Source organism: Mesoplodon bidens (assembly GCF_964165515.1).
Source record: "Mesoplodon bidens genome assembly, chromosome: 8".
Lineage (NCBI taxonomy): Eukaryota > Metazoa > Chordata > Mammalia > Artiodactyla > Ziphiidae > Mesoplodon > Mesoplodon bidens.
Window position 1 is genome coordinate 67,917,221 of NC_138165.1, and position 22,618 is coordinate 67,939,838.

General features: G+C 34.1%; 1 protein-coding gene across 1 annotated transcript in view; it reads left to right on the forward strand.

Moving 5' to 3' along the window:
* The first annotated feature begins 1,956 nt into the window (after positions 1–1,956).
* The window catches only part of COL3A1 (collagen type III alpha 1 chain), a 39,364-nt gene continuing 18,702 nt past the window's right edge, over positions 1,957–22,618 (forward strand). Inside the window, exons 1-16 of the mRNA XM_081241811.1 lie at positions 1,957–2,199; positions 12,274–12,476; positions 12,731–12,781; positions 13,217–13,330; positions 14,919–14,990; positions 16,780–16,833; positions 17,296–17,349; positions 18,109–18,162; positions 18,819–18,872; positions 19,036–19,089; positions 19,750–19,803; positions 20,231–20,275; positions 20,643–20,696; positions 21,145–21,189; positions 21,769–21,822; positions 22,232–22,330. Of these exons, the coding sequence (XP_081097937.1) occupies positions 2,121–2,199; positions 12,274–12,476; positions 12,731–12,781; positions 13,217–13,330; positions 14,919–14,990; positions 16,780–16,833; positions 17,296–17,349; positions 18,109–18,162; positions 18,819–18,872; positions 19,036–19,089; positions 19,750–19,803; positions 20,231–20,275; positions 20,643–20,696; positions 21,145–21,189; positions 21,769–21,822; positions 22,232–22,330 (1,140 nt within the window). The 5' untranslated portion in view covers positions 1,957–2,120. The remainder of the gene's footprint in view (positions 2,200–12,273; positions 12,477–12,730; positions 12,782–13,216; positions 13,331–14,918; positions 14,991–16,779; positions 16,834–17,295; positions 17,350–18,108; positions 18,163–18,818; positions 18,873–19,035; positions 19,090–19,749; positions 19,804–20,230; positions 20,276–20,642; positions 20,697–21,144; positions 21,190–21,768; positions 21,823–22,231; positions 22,331–22,618) is intronic.

Below are 22,618 nucleotides of genomic sequence, written 5' to 3' on the forward strand. Positions count from 1 at the left end.
GCTAACTTTTTAAAAATGAGTACATCAATCATGAGTTTTTCTCATGGGTATAAAACTTTTATTTGAATAGATAACCAAATTAAGAATTTTAGGACAAACCAAAAATACAATAGAAATTGTATATGTAATGCCTGAAATAAAGCATAAAAAGCATTATTTACAAAATAATGTATCTAATTTTCCACATTGGAAAACAATTCTAATGAATAAATTTAATAAATTTCAACTTTTATTGATCATGTACATAAGATAATGAATACAGATATATAAATTTTTTTATGCAAGTGTCAGAGACACCAGGAGAAAAATGAATCATGTTTCTGAATTGATTTGAACACAAGGGTTTTTTTTTTTAATATAAAGTGAAGATGATTGAAAGACAGAAAAATGTATATAACAGTCTTTTCCCCCAACATCTCCACTATGATCCAATAGCAAAGCTTATTTTCATGATTGTTCAACTGTTACTTTTTTTCCCTCAAGTAGTGTATCTCTGGTCTAAAATCAGAAGATGTACAAGAGGTTGGTCCAACTAGTTTTCTTTTCCTGTCACCAGATGATGTCATCTACATTTGGACGTCTTTGTGCTTTTAGTAACTGGGCCTGTAGGGAGGCAACTGTACAACTGTCCTCTCTTTAGAATAGATGTATAACTACAATTATACAAATAACATGTAAATTGAGTAAAAAATTGTGTAACATGAATTGGGAGAAAGAGAAAGAAGAAGATGACAACAGTTTTAATGGAGGAAAGTCTTGACTGGGTATTAGAGAAGTGACTTCCATGAATTGGTGTGAGATGGGGAGAATTTTACATGCGCATACATGCGTGGAGATGGGCATGGCTAAGTTGACATGGAAAAAACAAAATAAATGCAGGTGACCTTGATTAGAATTGAATAGCTCATGTAGAATAGGGAGATGAATGAAGGAACTATGGACTGATGATTAGGGTATAAAGAAATATCTTGATTAATAGAAATAACTTGGTACTGTGGACAAGCACATTTTTCTTGCAAAGATTTATCAAAGACCTATAAATAGTATTTGCCCGTCTTTAAAATATGACCCAGAAATTACTCCCCATATCCAGAAATACATTGAAAAGCTATGTTAAGGTGGCCTGGAAATTATACATACAAAAGTCTAAATTGAGAAATATTTATACTAATATTTATACCAATCTAGATAAAATGAGAACTTTTGGTACTCTTTTGATATTTCATGTGATAAGCTCTTTCTCTTTCTGTTTCTTACAAAGTCAAGACATGAAGGGTAAATGTTTCTCTAGAAAAATCCGTTTCAGCTTTTACAAGCAGTATAAAATTTGCACTCTCACAAGGAATTACTCTTTGGCTGGCTAAAGAAATTTGTGAAAAATAGAAACAGCTATAGATTAGTATCTAACTTTTAAGGTGCCATTCAAACATATCTTAGATACTTAGTCTTTTGACATTTGCCTGAAACTGAATTTCCAGGAGGACCCAGAGTGGGTGGATGAATGAAAGGGACAAACAGAGGCTTTTCTTCCAGTTAATCTTTTACAGTTCCCTATTTAAATTGACTTAGGGTGGATTCTGGCAAAATCCCAATATAAAAGTCTTCTAGGAAGATCAGGTTGGCAAATTAGTCATGCCCAAGAAAAGGGCATCAAGAAATTTCTCAATATGATGCAGTTGTTAATAAGGGGAAATAAAAAAATAACCACATCTAAGTCTTTTATTAAAACTCGAGGCAGAACTTTTGGATATATATTCCTAAGTTGTGCAAAGACACGTATGACTAAAATATGAAACAAACTTATACATACACAGATAGACACAAGCTCCAGATGTGCAATTTCTCCTAAGTTGTGTGTTGTATCTTCCATAAGGGAAAAAGACATATTAATCATTTCTTTTACTGCTCAGGGGATGGGTGCTGCTCTCATATTTCAGAAAGGGGCTGGAGAGCGAGGGAAGCCAAACTTTTTCCTATTTAAGGCCAAAGCACAGGAATCTCAGTGGCTGTGTTTTATGACGGGCCCGGTGCTGAAGGGCAGGGAACAACTGATGGTGCTACTCTGAGCTGCTTTGCTTTTCTCCTTTTTGCACAAAGAGTCTCATGTCCGATATTTAGACATGATGAGCTTTGTGCAAAAGGGGACCTGGTTACTTTTCGCTCTGCTTCATCCCACTGTTATTCTGGCACAACAGGAAGGTGAGTAGGTACCGATTTCAAGAAACTTTATGGGGTTTTTGCCTTTACTTCTCTTTACAAATCAGTATAAAGGGGAAACCAGTCTCCTAAAAGCTAATTTCCCCTGTCAGCTCCCAGCTGTGAAACGTAGAACTGACCAGGGTGGTGCTTTTTACATTTGCTTAAAGAGAATACTGTCCGTTTTGTATTTAAAAGTTCTCTGGTTGTTGAAGATAAAGATGTTCTTGTACTAACTTGTTTTCACGTTAATGGTACTGGAACCTTTTTAAAATGGCTTTAAAAAGTTCCCCTCCTGGATTGTTAACATCGTGGAATGCTTCCCTAAGCAGTCTGGAAGTTATTGGTCTCTTGTAATACCTTTATGCTCTCCTTTGTATGCTGGATTCTTTGTAAGGATAGAGCATTAAGCATTGTCTACCCAGTATGATAATGCATCTTAAAAATAGCATGCATTAAGGATAGTCTAAAGGAAAACACTATACATTATTAGAACCATTGAAATATATTTTTGTAAAATGGCAACAAGGTAATATCTGCAATGTTCTTTAAACGGGTTCAAACTGTAAAAGGGTTTCATTGTTCCTGTTTGTATTCAGTTTCAAGCACTTACATGGTTGATTAATACGTATCTTCTAATAATTTATTGTTAAGGGCCTAGTGTTTTCTGCATGTTCTACACTTTAACTGCATTTACTCTGACAAAGAGAATATTTATGAAAATATTTTCAACAGGAATGTTTGACTTTTCTGCAAACAAGGTAAAGATATTAGTACTCTTTGACTTCAAAAAGTTGATTTGTTCTATTTTCTAATAAGTGCAAATGATGGTTCTCATGTTCTAATTTCCTCAAAACCATGTTTGGTTCATTATCTTACTGTGTGAAAATATTTCTTTTAATTCATATGTTTTTCAGAGTCATTAAAATACCAGACATATTGGAATTAAAACTTTCATAGAAATAAGATCTTTAAATGCTAAATTTGAATATACTAGAAGAAATCATTACACATTCATTTCTATGTGCACATAATTTAAAAAATGCTTACATTTAAACCTATAGTTTTTGCAAACATGGTGTCTGAAAACATTTTTTCATTTTTAATGTCAAATATCTTTAATGTCCTATAGGTTGTATATGTAAGTAGGGAGGAAACACCCAATGATCTTTCTTCAGTTATATTCAGCCCATGGCCACAAACAGAAAGAAACATCCATGTTCCTTGTTCCCTTCATTTCCTCTCCTCCTTTTTCCTCTCCTCCCTTCCTTTCTCCACCTTCTTATCTCTCCACCCCTTTTGACTCCTTTAGACCTCTTCCCCCTTGTCATTCCTTCACTCGTCAACCCACCCCCTTCCTAGGCAAGACCATCTCTCCTCATCTCTCCTCCTCCTTCCCCGTCCCTCTATCACCCCCTCCCTCATCCCCTAGTGCCCTCCGTGTGGTTCCATCTCTTTTCTTTCTTCCCTCCTCTTGTCTCCTCCCCCTTTCCTTCCCTTGAATTCTCAATCCTCTTTCCTCTGTTCCTCTCCTTTTCTCCTCCCCATTCTATTCTTCCAGAAGATGCCACAACCCCTAGTCCTTCCTTGGCTAAAATACCAAATGACTTCTACCATACCTCCACCTCAATCAAGACTTTTACCTTTTTAAAAATCCTTAAATTCTGCTAATTTCTGGGGAAAAAATCACAAAGTTCTCATTTATTGGAAAGACTACAAACCTTTAATATTTAGTTCAAAGAGTGACAAAATATTTGTGGTTGCTTGGTGGTTACAATCTTTTATAATCATTATGGCTATTTTTCTTCTCAATCCCACTTCAGAGGGGAAAAAAGTGTTTGATACCTACAGGATCTTTATATCACATAAGTTCTTTTTATTTTCCCTTTTCCCTTTAGCTGCAGAATATAATAAAAAACTATGAAATTTTGCTGATCCATTTGTATGCTTTTATGCTCAAAAGAAGTTATAAAGGATTTTGTTCAGTTTACTGCTTTTGTTTCTCATGAAAAAAGATGTTTAAGTTTTTTTTGAGATAGTAACATCTTATGTTCCCTGGAGGTTTTATAAAACAAGACCAAAAATTGCTGGTAGATTAGTTTTGGAGAGGTTACAGGAGGTGGTTGAATATACAGCACATTGAGAATAGTCATATATAGTTCTGGGATATGGGTTTCTTATAAATGCCCTGAGAATCCCAGAAACGGAACAGCTCCAATAAACACTAACTTCTAGTCTACTCACACGAATATTCTAGAGCATAAAACATGTCCTCACAAAGAATTTTGGTCTTTTTACAAATCTGTGAAAGTTCTATCTAATTCATGTATTTTCTTCTACCAATGGAGAAACATGTTCCATTTTATATTTCCTGTAGTTTATAAACATGCCAGATTTTAAGCACAAAGACTTGCCACCTAGTGGCTGACAGACAGTTACCATTTGCATAACCAATGCCAACATAAATGTTACACAGCTGGATTCCGTACTTTATAATGAGATTTTAAAATATAATATGTGTGAATTTTAAATATTAAATACTACTTTCCTAAGAAAAAGGGTATATTACTGATAAAATATTGTCAAACACACATACTCAAACACAAACACATGGTAGCAATATTCAAAGACTTTTAGGAAATGGGCTTGAATGTTATGGCCATTTTGAAAATTCCATATATAACTATTCCACATATAATAAATAACTATTTTTGTGAATATTTGTCAAGTTTGTGAGTTTAGGACTGTTTGACATATTTTAGTTACTGCTTATTAAATAGATAAAAGGATAAAAAGTTATTACTAAGTAATATTGCTTCATTAGGGAAAAGAGATAAACTTTATTTTAATTAAAAGTGTTCTAATGTTTGAGCTTATATTCAGTTACTAGGCTAATTACACTGTGATAATGAACTGTGGGCATTTAATTGTTTTAGAATTAAAGTCCACTGTAAATGGACTCAGAGAAATCAGTTCCTTATCACAGGTTATGAGAGTCAATTTTCTTTTACACTAATTTCCATTATGCTTTAAGAGGGGATTTGTAACTGATCAAGCACACTTTGAGTTGCTAAATCTACTTTTTAAATAGGAGGCTCATCTAAAATTTAAACAGAAATTATCTTCAGCTCTGTAAAAACATAAATTCCAAGAAAATAAAGTATTGGTACAAAATTTTGTGTTTTTCATTAATGATACCTTGCATTTCCTCCCCACCTCTAGAGTATTCAACATCAGATGACCTAAAGGCCTCTAAGTAAATAGATATTCTGATTAAATTCTGAAATTAAACATCTCTGTATTGTAAGAGAAAAGAACAAAGCCACTGGAACAATTCTGGAAAAGAAAGACTGTGGTTATGTGCTTCTAACTAATTCAGGTTCTTGGGTTGATGTCTTATCTACAGGCTCATTATAAAAAATCAAGAACCGTTTGTTATGAGTTTTCTAGGAGTAGAGTTGAGACTAAAAGCCCTCACAAAAGTCTCTGTTCCACACCTACAGAGTTGCATGCCAGAACTTGAGTAGTCACTCAGGGAGAAGAGTGCCATCTACTGAAACACCATGGTTTCCTTTGTGGATGACTGGTGCAGAGTTCCAAAGATTATGTAGCTCAGTTCTTTCATTTTGTAACATCAGATGATCTCACCACCTTGAAGTGATTAAAGTGGATTGCTTAAGAGTTAACGTTTTAAAGATGAAAGATGTTATTGCCTTTGTTGGACATGAAGAACATTTGTAAAGTTTCCAGGTCTACAATAACTTTCTGGAAACGTCTCAGTGGGCTGTTTCTCGTAAAACAGTTTTTCCTGGAAAAACGTGTAGTGCTGTTGTTTTCTACATTCAAAAGAAAAAAATAAAATAGAAAAGAGAGGGGTGATATGATGTAAAAAAAATCTAAAGTTTTCAAAGGGGAACTTGGCCTGTTTCACGTCAAGATGACAACGGAAAAAATAAGATAGCAATTCTTACACAAATCATTTGTTAACTGCAGTTTGGGGAGTTATATTAAACACTAGAATTTCTGTCTGTGCCTAATGAAAACACAGCAGAAACGGATTCCTTTCAGATTAACTAATAAAACCCTTGTATTTTCCATGACTGAGGTCAAGAACTGCCGTTTAAAATGTAATCTTAGTGAACAAAATGAAAAGTTCAAAGAAGAGGGCAAAAATTAAAGTGCCCCAAAGATGTAAACATTGAATATAAAGGATTCAGAACCTATTAAAAATTAAATTTGCTTTGAAAAGTCACATTAAGAAATTACTGCTTCAGTAAATTGGCATTTATTTTTCCAAAACTTTGTTTTCTATAGTATTTGGTGTGGAGGATAGCAAACAGGGACTGTGTTTCTCAAGTTAATTAAAATCAGAGAAACACTCTGGAGCTGCCTGGTATGTTCATAAATGTCCAGATTCAGAAGGGAAGCTTTTAATGAAGTTAGAAGTTCATTAATATGACTCATTTAGTAACTATATTTTCTGAAAATCAATCTTAGACACCCTAAATATGTTTTTTTTGCACTGGATACATAAGCCTTATCTGTTTATTGTTGTTGCTGCTGATAGGATCCTGCTTCTCTGTATCTAGTAAAATGTATGCTGAGTTCCCAGTCCCAGTTAATCCTGTTGGTGGTCTGGATGTCATTAGGGTGGTCTTGGAGATTAAACTCTTTTTCGTAAGGTCAGGAGAAAATAAACAACAGAATTCAACTCCAGATATTATCTTCTCGTTTTGAGGCCAGATTGAAAAGATATTCTGCAGAAAAATGTTATTCCTTAAAAAAAACAAAAAACAAAAAATAAACCCGTCTTTTTAGATTCTGATTTTAAGCTTGCAGGATTTAGAAACCATAATGGGACAGAGCTTTGAAGTTAACTTCTTTAATCCTACCCTGCCCTTGAAACTGCAGAAAGGGAATAGAGCGTAGTAGTTAAGAGTATGGAATTTAGAGACAGCTTTCCTAGGGTCAAATATTAGCTTTACCTCTTACCATATAAAACCTTGGGAAAATCACTTCATGTCTCTGTATCTCAGATTTCCCACCTGTAAAATGAGGATTATGACAACACCCACCTCACAGGGCCTGTGGGAAGCTTAAGTAAAATAGATATACGAAGCATGTTGCAGAACAGGGCCTGCAGCATAAGAGATACAGATACAAACTCTGTCTAGTATTAGTTTTACTAACACTGGAAAATAAAATTACTGTAAGGAAGAAATTAAAATACTTAATGATTTAGTGATAAGGAAGGTAAGAATAACATTTTGGTTATCAGACATAAAATTTAAAGATGTTTGCCAACTGTAATTATACAAGTAGAATATATTTTCCTCAGTATTCCTATAATTGATCACTAATCAGATTATATTATAATGTAATTGCTGATTGTTAGGTATATGATACTTCTAATTCTAATTCTCTAATATTTTTATTTTTCACAGGGCAAAATATTAACCACCTTAAAGGAAATTTCTAATTGGAGACATAAAAATCATTAACTCTAAAGAATAAAACAAGGAAACATCTAGAAATGATGATTCATAAAATTTCTTGGTTTGGGGTTTTTTTTTTTTTTTGTAGGGGACAAGAATAAGAAGAATCTACCTTGTCCATGCAAAACATTTTAAAATTGAAATTATCTATCTACTTAGGTCTACAGATATTTCCTTCAGTCCTTTTTGTTAATTCATCTAACATACTTTAACATACTCTGATTAATAATAAGCAGCCAAAACATATTTATTAAAAATGTATGTTCTTCAAACATAAGTATCATTTAAAAGCCAAACATATTTCAGTTGGAAGCTATATGAACTCCTTTTGCTCACACTTACAAAATATTCAACTTTCTACAGTAACAGGAAAATAATGTTATGATAATCTGCATATCACATCTGTTATTTTTAGATTTTCAGATTAAAGAAAACCTTCTCTCTGAAGAGGATTCAATAAGAAGAGAAGAGAAAAAAATTAAACTTATCACTCAAGCTAAATTAACAATTTGATTGGATGCTTTAAGGCATATTATTTTTACTCCAAAAATGTAATTAAGACAAACATAAGTTGCATTATATTTTAGTCACTACAGTAAAATTCTATCAAATCAGCATAAATTAACATTTGAAGAATGGAAACCAAAACAACAAAAAGGAAAGCTTTTAAGAACATCTGAAAATATTAAATTATGTTACTTGGTTTTATTTTTCTCTAAAGTTCCAAAACAGAGAGCTAGAAAATAAGAGTCAAAGAGCGGATTATGTCATACACTAGCTGCATTTTGTTTTATAACTTAGATGATGATTTAGTCTAATGCATTGTTTGAGTGACCACAGAGAAATTTATTTCAGGACGGTTCTTTGTACTAAGGAACAGAAACACTAAGTGACGTAAGAGGTGGGGGTTAAAATTAATTACACATTGCAACAGGGAGACTTAGTTTAAGCAATAACAATAAAGGAAGTAATTGGGAAATCTATTACTTGTCCAGCAGTAAAAATGAGATTATTTACCTTTTCTTTAACATATTTACCAAAGTATGTATCTTATCTTTTTCATCAAAGCTTCTTTGAATTTAGATATCTAAGAAAAGAAGGGAATAATATGAGATGACTACTGTTTCTGAATTCCCTTTTCTATTTTATTTCTAAATGCTGCAAGTGGCTAACTAGAGCATTTTATTCCTCTTGAAAACAAAACGTGTTTTTCCTTGACTCTGCCATGATTTTCTCATATATAACTAGGCTATGGTCCTAAAACTGAGGACCGTGAGACATCTGTGTAATAGGTTTAGCTTCTGAGAGAACATATTGCCAACCATATTTTGTCACGCACAAAACACAAAGTTAGAGGCAACTACATAGAATTCTCCATTCTTTCAACAAGGGTGACTGAGGCAGAACTGCAGAGAAAAGTCTGACTTTCAGCTACAAGTTTCTACAGGAACTGACTTTTCAGGAGAGCCAGATTTCTTTCAAATGAATGTGAGATAAGTTACGGCAATAAACAAAAGTGCATTAATTCTTACTTTTCAAGCATTCCACCTTTCTTCTTTTATTTAGAACAACATCACCTTTAAAAAAAAGAGAAGTACACCAAAATAACTCAACCTTTATACTGAGACCTCTATGTTTTAAAAAGCAAAACACACATGGCTTCTAATAAAATTTGGAAACAAAAGGCTAAATAATTTTCATTTATGTAACATTGAGTTTAACCCCAATTCTAAAAAATTCGTTTACAACTTTAATGTCAATATTATGCTCACTTGTTTAAAAGTTTGCAGAGCGAATGTAAAATACCATATCTCTAGGTTGTGATAGTACCTTCAATGAGACACAAATATAGGAGGATGAATACACAAGGGAAAATGTTTTATGTTAATTTTAAAACAGAATAAGGACATAGGAAGAGAAGATATTTAAAATACAACATGCTTGACCCTAGTTTTAACTGTTATCTTCATTTCTCTTTAATATGCCATCAGTATCCAACAGCTAATTTTTATAAAACAGGTCCTACGTTAAATATAGAAAGATATTCTTGACCCAAAAACAAAGAGCTAAAAGAAGTATTAGTATAAACTGGTCGTATCTTTTTCTTTTTTTTTCTCAGCTTTATTGAAGTATAAATGACAACTGAAATTGTATATATTTAAGGTGTACAACATGATGAGTTGATATCTATACACATTGTGAGATGATTACCACAATCAAATTAATTAAGACATCCACATAGTTACATGTGTGTGTGCGTGTGTGTGTGTGTGTGTGTGTGTGTGTGTGGTGAAAACACTTAAAATCTACCCTCAGCAAATTGCAAACATATATTGGCCTATGGTCAATATTCTGTATACTAGTGATATCTTCAAGGAAGCCGAGAAGGCTGATATCCACATTATTAATGAGAAAAAACCTTGAGCTAAAACTAATCTGTTGGGACACTTCATATAATGTTAATTTAGAGAAATTTTTAAAAAATACTTCATCTTGAGAAAAGGGAGCCAGTGTAAAGTTTGAAGAGTGTATGTCATACAATTTTATTAAACAACCTTCCATCTCATCAAAATTTTCAGGCCTTTTCTGAAAACCAGTGAACTTAGCTCCTAAATATGTCGTTTCTGCTTAGAGAACAAATTTAATGCCTAGATCCTTTAAATTACTACTGTTCATAATAATATGAAAAAGATTGCACTTCTCTTAAGCATATCTTTCAAAACACCCTTTAAATAGGCCTACTTCGTTCACATGAGGTAAGCATTTTGGCATTCAGCTTTTATGCTCACAAAGTATAAAGGAACGCTCCTTTCAAAGCTTAGACAATATTTCTTTCCAATGTTCTCATCTGTTTCAAACATGGAGGAGGAACTAAAATAACTTTTTAAAATAAGCAGATTCTTTCTTGCCTACTTAAAATTGCAGTGAAACAATCATACTTTCTTTTATTAGCTGTAAACACATTGGGTAATTGTAACAAGAAAAGACTTTTAAACTTCTTGAATCCATCAGGAGTGTGGCACAAGATCATTAAAGTTGCATCTGCACACAGAGATGGAAATGAAGAGGGGAGGTATGCTGTAGAGTCCCTAGATTCTAAAATTCTTCTCTTTTTTTGCGGTACGCGGGCCTCTCACCGTTGTGGCCTCTCCCATTGCGGAGCACAGGCTCCGGACGCTCAGGCTCAGCGGCCATGGCTCACGGGCCTAGCTGCTCCGCGGCATGTGGGATCCTCCGGGACCGGGGCACGAACCCATGTCCCCTGCATGGGCAGGCAGACTCTCAACGACTGTGCCACCAGGGAAGCCCTAAAATTCTCCTTTTTCTGTGAACTTTTTTTTTACTGAATCAGCCAAACCTCTATACCCAAAATATTTAGCATTACTTCAGGTATGGAGAGGATATAAAAATGGGAACTTGAAGAGGTGATCTTCATGGCTGTATGTAGTATCCATGGCTGTACGTAGTATCCATGGCTGTATGTAGTATCCAGATGGAAAAATCTCAGGACTCTCTCAAAGGCCTCTTGGCCACAAGGCACCAAAAAGTGTTCTTAAACGACTTGCCTTCTCCCAAGCAAGCCTCTTTCAACAGACAAAAGTTCAGGCTCTGAGAAATTAAAATTTCACTGTTTCACAAAAATACAAATACTGAACAAGTGTATGATTTGTTGTTGGCAAAAATTTTTTCAGATGTTTAGAAACTTGTAATTTATTTTCTCAATTACTGGCAAGCTATCATAGTAATGCTCGGGAGCTAAAGTTGTATTCAAGCACAGTCCACAGCTAATGCTTTAAGAATTGAGACCTGGCTTTATTTTGGCAACCCCTAAGCTGATTCATTGTTAATAGCTGCTGAAATTTCAGTATCTTACATATAATTAGGAAACAAGTCTAAAATTTTGGTTGAAGCAAATTTTTGACCATTTTAAGCCACACATACACATGGTCATGATTCATATTTTTCCCTATTATTCCTTGCCAATTTTTGTTTTAAAAACTTTTTTTTAGTGATTTGGAAACTTCTTTACATCCATATGAGGTATACAATATATTATATTACATCATATTATGTTGACCTACTAATGCCCAACAGAGCTAGCAGTGATATTCAATACATACAATAAGACTTGTTAAGATTTTCCCAGGAATCTGGAAGAATTTTATGTTGCCAAGAGGAATTCAGTTTTCCCCTGAATTTCTCAACTAAGTTAATAAAATCCAGAAAGTCTTCAGAGTTAGTGACAAAATCATCTTTATAGTTTAATGCTTGCATCTATAGTTAAAGCAAAGAATAGAAATTAGAAATTGTTTTCAATTGCACAATTAATAAATAAATATTTAAGTGATTGTCAGATTTCCACTGGTGTTAAGTTCTCCCTACAAGCAAAAGTAAAATACCTACTGGCCCTAAGGAAAATTTACCTTGGTATGCCAATTTGATGTTAATAAACAGATTTGGTATTTAACACAGTCTCTTACTACTTAGCAAATTATGGAGGAAGACCATGATATTCTTCATAATTTAATTTTTGGATTTTTTTGAATGTGCAAAATATTACACCATCTCTCTTATTTTTCAGTTGTGGAAGGAGGATGCTCCCATCTTGGTCAGTCCTATGCGGATAGAGATGTCTGGAAACCAGAACCATGCCAAATATGTGTCTGTGACTCAGGATCTGTTCTCTGTGATGATATAATATGTGATGACCAAGAATTAGACTGTCCCAACCCCGAGATCCCATTTGGAGAATGTTGTGCAGTTTGCCCACAGCCTCCAACAGCTGTGAGTTTAAAGAAAATCTGTACATACTCAAGATTCATATTTAAACACATGAATAGTTCCTATGTCATAGGAGCCTGAAAGGAAGTGAAAGTAATGTCCAGCAAATAATCACATGGGTATTACCAGTAAAAGGTGAACCTTCCTGTTAAAAACCAGGGATTGGATGCAATTTAGGATAAGAAACTGGGACACATTTCATGGGAAAATTGTTCCTATCTATGTCTTGTTTAATCTATATCTTTTCCATTTATTAGCCCACTCGTCCTCTTAACGGTCAAGGACCTCAAGGCCCCAAAGGAGATCCAGTAAGTAAACATTCTACAGTGAAAGGAAATTAGTTCCTTGATGAGTTTGCTTTCTTTTTTTTCCCCTTTTAATAACCTTTCCATATTTGAACTTTCATCATGTATCCATTTCCTTTAGTACCACATATTTAAATAATGATACATGATAACTCAAACTGAGAATCCATAATTGTGCATGTAAAGATTCAGATTTCCCCAACTTTGTTTAATGTCTTCATCCCTATTATTGGTTTGAAAAATAACATATAGGTCAATATACAAAGGAATAAATTACACAAATTATTCACATGATTTGGGTAAAAATGTATAGATTCCCAAGAAAACGTATCCCTTATGTTGATTTCTTATAAAGCATAGAAGCTACAATTTAATAATGATTCTAAATCACTAGGACTTTTCAGTGTTTTGTTTATTTTTATCTCTGATTTTTTTTAGGGTCCTCCTGGTATTCCTGGGAGAAATGGTGATCCTGGCCTTCCAGGACTGCCAGGTTCCCCTGGTTCTCCCGGCCCTCCTGGAATCTGTGAATCGTGCCCTACTGGTAGCCAGGTAATAAATTCCAGAACTAAAAGAGTGTCCCATTTAAAACTACCTGGTTCATTTTCTTTTCTTTAGTCTATATGACATCTCACTTCTGTGGGTTTCTTATATCTATTCTCTGATTTTATGTATTTAACAAATTCCCATCTAGTGCTTATATATGCTAGGCACTCTTCTAAGTGCTTTATAAATATTCACTTTTCCTCATAATTCTAATGCTATTGCTACTATATCTTTGCAAAATTTCCCAGCTTCTAATTTCCCAGCATTAGGTTTGAAAAATGAACCATCAACTCCCCAAAGAATTAACCTAGAGAATTTAGGAATTGCTGTAACTATTCTCCTTATAATCCTGATGGTAAAGCCTCTGAAAGTCTGGACAAAAGCAGCTGAAGAGCTACGAACACTCCTTAATGACTTCAAGTCCAGAGGATTATTCAAGCCTATGCAACTACTCTTGCCAAGCCTTCAGAGCTTATCCTGCTCCTCTTGAAAAGCATGGCAACCCACTAACTCTGCATGTAAAGCAGATAACTAAACAAATAAATAAGACAACATTTCTACTGCATGAAATTAGGAGAAATTAGAAAACATACATAAATATCACTCTGGGTTGAAAAAAAAAAGATTTTCAAAAATCAATTTGACAGGAAGCAAAGGATATAGTCTAACTTATTCTTATCTTGGTACCAAACAGAATCCATTCCTAGGCCTAGAATTCAAAATAAAATAATCTCTAAAACAATCCAATAAACACATGAACCTTTCTATTAAATCTCGTGCTTGTTTTCTACAGGGATGTTTACTTTTTGGCGTATCTGTTAGGTACATTAACCAAAAACTGGAGATATCAATTTTACTTGTATCATTAACTTTTTTTTTTTTTTTTGATGTTGGGGGTAGGAGTTTATTAATTAATTTATTTATTTTTGCTGCGTTGGGTCTTCGTTTCTGCGCGAGGGCTTTCTCTAGTTGTGGCAAGCAGGGTCCACTCTTCATCGCAGTGCGCGGGCCTCTTACTATCGAGGCCTCTCTTGTTGTGGAGCACAGGCTCCAGACGCGCAGGCTCTGTAGTTGTGGCTCACGGGCCTAGTTGCTCCGCGGCATGTGGGATCCTCCCAGCCCAGGGCTCGAACCCGTGTCCCCTGCATTAGCAGGCAGACTCTCTACCACTGCACCACCAGGGAAGCCCTCATTAACTTTTGAGAAAGTAATTTGACATCATTTTTTCTGCTCAAAGTAAGAAAGTCAGATTATATGATCTCAAGGCTCTTTCAGCCTTCGTCTATGATCTTATGTTTCTAAGACTGTAGATATCACTTAGAAATATTTTTAGTAAGAGCATATAGAAACAAATTGCATACAATCAGTTGAAAGATTTGTGCATTGCATAGGCAAGTATTTCTGTAAGACATCTAATATCTAAAGTTACGGAGAGATAGAATTAGCAAGATAAATAATACATACCACACTCTCTGACATGCAGAAAACTTTCTATCAGTGAACAGATGTTGTATGCATTTCTTCTAAATGCTTCTGAAAAGAATTATGATCTATATATCAACATGATCTTATCTACCTGGTCTCTTTGCTACAGAACTATTCTCCCCAGTATGAGGCATATGACGTCAAGGCTGGAGGAGGAGTCACAGGCTATCTCGGGCCACCAGTATGTACATGTGTTTGTCAGCATTTAGAGAATAATTTAGCCTCCACTCTGTTAAATCTTGAATTGTTGTTCTTCTAGTAATACAGTGTTATGACAGAATTGTACAAAATAGCTTATTCTTTGTTAAGGTGGGAAAGAAAATGGTAGGTTTATCATGATCCTTCTTTCCTAACTCATTTTTTTTCTTCACTGCCTCTTATTTCATGCCTGTTTTGCCACTCCTTCCTTCTTTACAAAACCACCTATTCTAGGGGCACACCTGCCTTCATACTTAGGTCTCACACTCATATATTTCCTAATTTTAATCAAATTTTGTTATTTTTCACTTCCACTTTTCCTTTTTCTCACCTGAGTTGTTCAAAACCTTCTTTCAACGTCTGCTCACTATTCAACTGCTACTTTCTAGATGACAATCCACTTGATGAGAATCCAATACCACAATTCATCTCACCTCAAATCCTGAAATCAAATACAAATATTTCCAGAATTTATCGAGTATTGAAGTTCATCTATTGTAAATGATATCAATTCACATTGTATGCAAAGGGTTCCCTTCAAGGTAAATGACTTGAAGATTTGATAGAAGAAAATAGCAAAAAAGCATTGAAACCTAGGCACGTGTGCTTGACGCATGGGGCCCCATGTAAATGACCCTTGTTGAAGAATAGCCATTAGGAGGAGCAGTACTATGGAAGGTTACATTTTACTGCCAGAAACAGGTATGTATGTGTAAATGAGACATGAAGCTGGATTCCCAGGGATTATGGAAGATTGCTGCCCAGATCATTGGACCCCATAGTTGTGACTTCTAAAATTAGAGAGGACAAAATTTCAGCTATTAGATCTAAATGATCAGTTAAAGAAAGACCCTTAATTGGTAAAAAGTAAATTGTAAGAAGAGAATTTTACTCATCTTTAAAGTTTTAGAGGCTGTGACTTTTTTGTGTATATTTTAAAACCAGAAGGACAATTGTATTAACTATGTAAATGTAAACATCTGTTGTTACTCAGCTACATTCACATTATGAATCCTATTTTTCAATCAGATATACTGTTTTTACTAAAAAAAAAAACAAACCCAAAAAACTAAAAAATCCACTACTTATTAAGATTCCAGAAAAAAAGTTACAAGATAAAATTTAAGAAGAAACTCTAGTTTTATAAATTTATTAACAGTATTTATAAATAGCGTGCTACAAAACTGAAGATTTTCTAGTTTAACCTTTATTTCTGAACAATGATAAATCATTTACAATCTATTGTTGTCTCACGTACGATGAATCTTACATACGCAACTAAATCTTCATATCAACACAACTCAGTGATATGGTTAAGAACTTTTGAGTTGATTTACATCATTATTTTTAGAAACTGGGGTTTATAGTATGCAAATCAATATTTTTCCACATTGTGTTGAGCTGCCAGGCAAAAATATGCTTCTTCATCAGTTCAAGTATCACCCTAATGTTGCAGAGATTCTCAAAGCATTTTGTATAGATTTTTCCAGATTTTGAATGCGCTTTTTGGGGAACTCAGGTCAACATTTTATAACACCAATAATTTTTATTGACTCTGAGAGAATTTCATTTAGAGTGAAGTTTTTGTGATGAGATTTTCATTTAAAATTAATAAAATTAATTAATCTATGAATAGTTATCACAAAATGAGGTATGCTGTTCTCATTTTTAAAGATGTCAGTATCATTCCAAACAGAGACATCTCTGATGCCTGGATAAAGTGTATTTCAGATGCATTTATTTTGTACTTATCTTTCAAATTTTTGTTCCAGGGTCCGCCCGGCCCACCCGGTGCCCCTGGTGCATCTGGTCATCCTGGTTCCCCTGTAAGTATAGCCATTAATGGTGATTTCTTCTTCATGCATATTATATGAATCAAGTTAATACAGATCTTGCTGTAATTTTGCCATTCCAACAAGCATAATCCCAATTAAGTAGAGAAGTAGAAACCAAGAAACTATCATTCCTTCAAAGATGTTGGAATTTCACATTTAGTTCCTTTTAACTATTAGCAATTAAAACCTTGGTAAAATTAAAACACATATTTAATTTGCATGTCATATGGCTTCAAGTCTGAAATAATTCAGTTTCAGTGGAATTAAGTGTGTAGAATGGAATAAATTAACTTTATTTTGACCTGAAAAACTGTGGTTTCAATATTTATAAACTAGAATAAAATTCACTGACTACATTCACAAATTCTGATTTCATACTGTCTTCAAGATGTAATTGAATCATATGAAGATTAAGTTAGTTTAAAAATATTTACATATTATTCTATCCACTAGGGTTCTCCAGGATACCAAGGTCCCCCTGGTGAACCTGGGCAAGCTGGTCCTTCAGTAAGTAACAATTATATCTATATTTAATAAATTAACAGTTCTAGATAGAAACCACCTTCATTTTCTAAAACATAACCGGCGAATGTTACAAAATATAGATCAAATTTATTTAAAATAATAAATTGTACTTTTATGATCGTTGAACTGGTTTCAAAGATCTTTTGGACTCAATGGCTTAGATATCTTAGAGACACTTACTATTTTAATCTAGGAATTTCCTGGCTAATTAGCCACCACCACAGTCCACTTCCTAGTGCGAATACAAATCCTCTTTCTCTTAAATATAGATTAATTATCCTGTAGCCACTCAGTTCACCTGCATGTCTACTCTTCTGAAATATAATTTTAAAATTAATTTCGTAGAAATAAGCATAGTCTAACAAAGTCCACCAAGAAAACATGCTGTGTAAATAAGGTGAAGTTAGTTTAATATTTCAAAATATTTGAAAATACCTCTACATTTAAAATTTCAATATCTCAAAAAATGTAGAAGTGCATTTGGGTTTATAAATACACACATGTGATATAAAATACTGATACATGGTACTTTTGATTTTCATAAAAAATAAGTTTAATAAACAGTAACAAGTGGATTTAATATAGGTATACTATTAACTTGGTGTGTCATTTTCATGATGAGAAACATTGATAGTATTTTTAAAAGGAGTTTGTTTCTAGAAATACACATAATTAGAATAATAAATTGATTGTAACAGAAAAATTTACAGATATATTTGTTTTTTTATTTCCTTTTTTCAGGGTCCTCCAGGACCTCCTGGTGCTATAGGTCCATTAGGTCCTGCCGGAAAGGATGTAAGTTTTTAAGAATTGAATGGGGATACAGCAAAATTCAAGTTGGAATATTCTAAATAATATATCCCATGTTCTAGAATCTCAAAGAGAAAAACCTTACTCAAAACATTGTTGATATCTTAATAGCTTTTTAGCTCATATTAATCTCTGAATATCTACATAGTATTTGCATGGCTACATATACCAGTTTTTGAATTCAAAACCAACAAAACCCCCAAATGTGCTTCTTGACTCTGTCAGGAAGAGTCATCCAGTGAATACATCACTTAACTAGAGAAGATGCTTCTTCTCTCTGTCTCTTGTAATAAAGAAATTTGTATCAGTTCTTTATGAACTTGAAAACTTAAAAACACAATTAATATCATGTCAGTCTTTCTTTCCCATTTAATTTCCAATGGCGAATTCTTCCCACTGGATTGAGAGGTGGTCATAATACTTGTTTGGAGTGATGCCTGCATTTTTTATAAGTTTATATCAAGGTGGGAGAAGTTCTCCCGATTCCTTTTACTAGGAAAGCTGTTCTCACAACCATATGTTTAGTCCAACCATTTTCATGAGTCCTTGGTGAGAAAAATGCAAAATAATCAGTTCACTAATTGGTTACAATGAGTTTTCTCTTACACAAGCTCCCATATATTCTTTATTTCTCCACCTAGGGGGAATCAGGAAGACCCGGACGACCTGGAGAGCGAGGACTGCCTGGCCCTCCAGTAAGTCTTCAGCATGCAGTGAATTAGTTGGAGTAATCACAATGATCTTAGATTGAAAATTATTATATAATTAAATTAAACTTAAAAAGGGAAGGCATTTTTACTACTGGATTGTGAGTCTATTTGAAAGTTCATTAATATCTTTTTTATTCCTTATTTTTAGGGTGTCAAAGGTCCAGCTGGCATGCCTGGATTCCCTGGTATGAAAGGACATAGAGTAAGTACAGTTTCTAAATTGACTCTAAGTTGTTTCATTTGGCTATGTTTACTTAACTAATCAATTTTATTGGACAGTTGAGTGTGTGCCAAAAATGATTGGTTCTGACTAGTCGTTCTGATTTTCTAAGTCTATCAACTTTATTTGTTGACCAAATCAACTAGTTATTTTACATAAAGTAATAAAGCTGATTTTAAGTGTATGGAAAATACTTACAAAACAGTAAGTTTCTTACTGCCACTGTCAGAAAAGATGAAAATATACTATTGAGAACTATTCTTGACTTAGTCAATATGATTTACAGATCGAATCAAATGACTTATTCTATGCAAAACATTAGATAGAGTAAACCAGCTGAGCCAAAAATTGATCAACTTCATAGACATAAAAATCTATGAAACTGATACTTGCCTAATGCTACATTTAAAGCAAATTCCTAATTGGACTAAATTGTACTTTCTAACTATTTCATGTTTTTAACTGTAAAATCAATGTCCAAGGTCTTCAATGCACTTAAAAGAGTTTTAAATTATTCATGTCAATGTTGAAAATAGTGCTATGTGGTAAAGCTAGCTATAAAAAAAATTTAATGTAAAGTTTTTAACTGTTCTGAATTGTTAACAGATCTTAATATTTTTACTACTTTTATCTATTTCAAAGGGCTTTGATGGACGAAATGGAGAAAAAGGCGAACAAGGTGCTCCTGGATTAAAGGTAAATCACAACAAAATCATATTTTCATAAATAAATTTATTCAAATATTATAGCTATATTTAAGATTGATATTTTAGGGTTTGCCTTTTTCTAAAACATACCTGAGTTTTGCATTTTAAGAGCTAAATAACAGCGACTAATTGAGATGTTCTCTTAAAACTTCCATGAAAGCTGATAACTTGAACTGCCTAGATTAGAAATGATTGAGCACCCCTGAGTAACACATTGATTACGTCTGTTTAGTCCTCAAGTTTTTAAAATGCAAAAACTGAGATTTATAGCATATAAGTTTGCTAACAAAAATTTCGTATTGTTAAAGTGTAATCTTTTTCTTGGTTCCATATGTTTTTTATAATATGCTGTGTTGAAAAATTATAAATTTCTCCTCCTGTTATACAAAATGGTGACACATTTTACATGTTTCTAGGGTGAAAATGGCCTTCCAGGTGAAAATGGATCTCCTGGAGCAATGGTAATTTTGTTTCTTATCATACAATTTTCAGTTTTACTATTAACTTCCACCTAACGCAAAACTTGCCTCGCTCACTCTCCAACCATTCTCACATGTATCTAGTTTAAAATAAGACCACACTGGGGCTTCCCTGGTGGCGCAGTGGTTGAGAGTCCGCCTGCCAATGCAGGGAACACTGGTTCGTGCCCCGGTCCGGGAGGATCCCACATGCCGCGGAGCGGCTGGGCCCGTGAGCCATGGCCGCTGAGCCTGCGCGTCTGGAGCTTATGCTCCGCAATGGGAGAGGCCACAACAGTGAGAGGCCCACGTACCACAAAAAAAAAATAATAAAATAAAATAAGACCACGCTTTTCATTTTATTCTGTAGGGTCCAAGAGGACCTGCTGGTGAGAGAGGGCGACCAGGACTTCCTGGATCTGCAGTGAGTATTCTTACTGACATTACACAATTACAAGCCGAGTCACCGAGAAGTGTCTCAGTCAGTTTTCAGGCTGTGACAATCTGCAAGAAGTTTTCTATAAAATTGCATTTAAAGTCACCTCCATAAAGATTTTAGTCATAACTCTATGCAAACAAATAAGTGTTTTATAGTTATTATCTGTTGAGGATTTTTTTAATGTGTTAACTTGGCATATTTATGCATTAATTTGCCTTCAGTTCTGTAAAACACAGAATTCAATCTTTCTACATTAGATCATTGCTGTACCTATCAGAATTTCAACAATTTCCCTCTAAAGGTATATAATTATTAAGCAGATTTTAATATACTTGAGGAAAAGTCAACTCAATTGAGTCAGACTTTTAGTTAAAACATTACTTGTGACCAGCCTTTCAGAAAGAAGATATTTGAGACCAACTTCTCTTTTTAGGGGGCTCGAGGTAATGATGGAGCTCGAGGAAGTGATGGACAACCAGTAAGTAACTTTTCATCTAACCCTGATGGGCTTAGTGTAATGAGAGATTATGGAATTTTGGAGTAGTGGAATAACATGCATTGTAGACCTAAAACTCAACGTTGTTCATAAATATCTGATTCAAACTGACACTAATCCCATAAACAAAATCTAGAAACAATTAATCTAGAAACAGTAAGCCCATAAACAAAATTCTGATACTTCTTATTATACTTGGCCAGTTACTAACATCTGTATGGTGCTTATAATGTTAGTTAAGGGCCAATATTGGATATGACAATTAAAAGAGTCCTGAAACATAGATAATAATGCTATCTCTATTTTATAAATGAGAGCTCAAGGCTAAGTGACCTGCACAAAGTCACCAGAATTCATGGCATAAGTTGTCATGCATGGGGGATCCAAATTTTCTTTTTATTTTACCACACTATTTCTCCACATAATGTTCATCTCTGATGATAAATACTGTTTTTGTCTAATTTTCCTCTGTATTGTGTATGTACCCACTTATTATTTACCAGTAGTGTTAGTTTTCTTTTACTTGATTAAGAGCTCTTGAAATGCTATTTATTTTTTTAGGGTCCCCCTGGTCCCCCTGGAACTGCAGGATTCCCTGGTTCCCCTGGTGCTAAGGTAAACATGTATTTCTGTAGAAGAATGTAAAATATATCTTTGAGACAACAGAAAATCATTGGGCTGCTTCTTGAAAGTGATTTTTTTAACAGTCAAGTGGATTTCTTTGAGCTATATATATCTTTAAAGCCCTATTCTTGATTCCAAAAGGGGTTTTATTCCTGGCCTTTTGCTATTCTGATCTCTTCTGTTGTCTTTTCTTTTTTCCCAGTCTCTTTCTGCAAACAGAGATAACACAGTCACACACATAGTTACCATTTTTCTCTGCCTATATGATTAATGAAACTTTGCTTTAATTATCATACTACTTCAGCTTTTGGGAGATGGGTTTAAACAGGACTGACTAGCAAACTGGCCAAGAGATTAGAAGTGGCAAGGGAGACTGACTACTTAGGGTTTTATCCCTTAGGGTGAAGTTGGACCTGCGGGATCTCCTGGTTCAAGTGGTGCCCCTGGACAAAGAGGAGAACCTGGACCTCAGGGACATGCTGGTGCTCCAGGTCCTCCTGTAAGTACCAAATATGGCTGATTAAGGGAAAGCATTGTTACACTTTATTTCGTGAAAGCATATGTTCTAATGTTGCTATCAATTAAAATTACTTTTTTGCAAAGAAATGTTGCTTAGTGCTCTGCAATAACTCTACTATGATAAATATTGCTTTGACTAGTACTGAAATTAGTTTTGCAGTCTGAATTTTTCTAGAATTTATGAATTTTATGGTTATATGACACAGAATAAGTAGAGGATGGAGAGTTATCTGATACTTTGAAGACTGTGCCCCAAACTAATCATCAA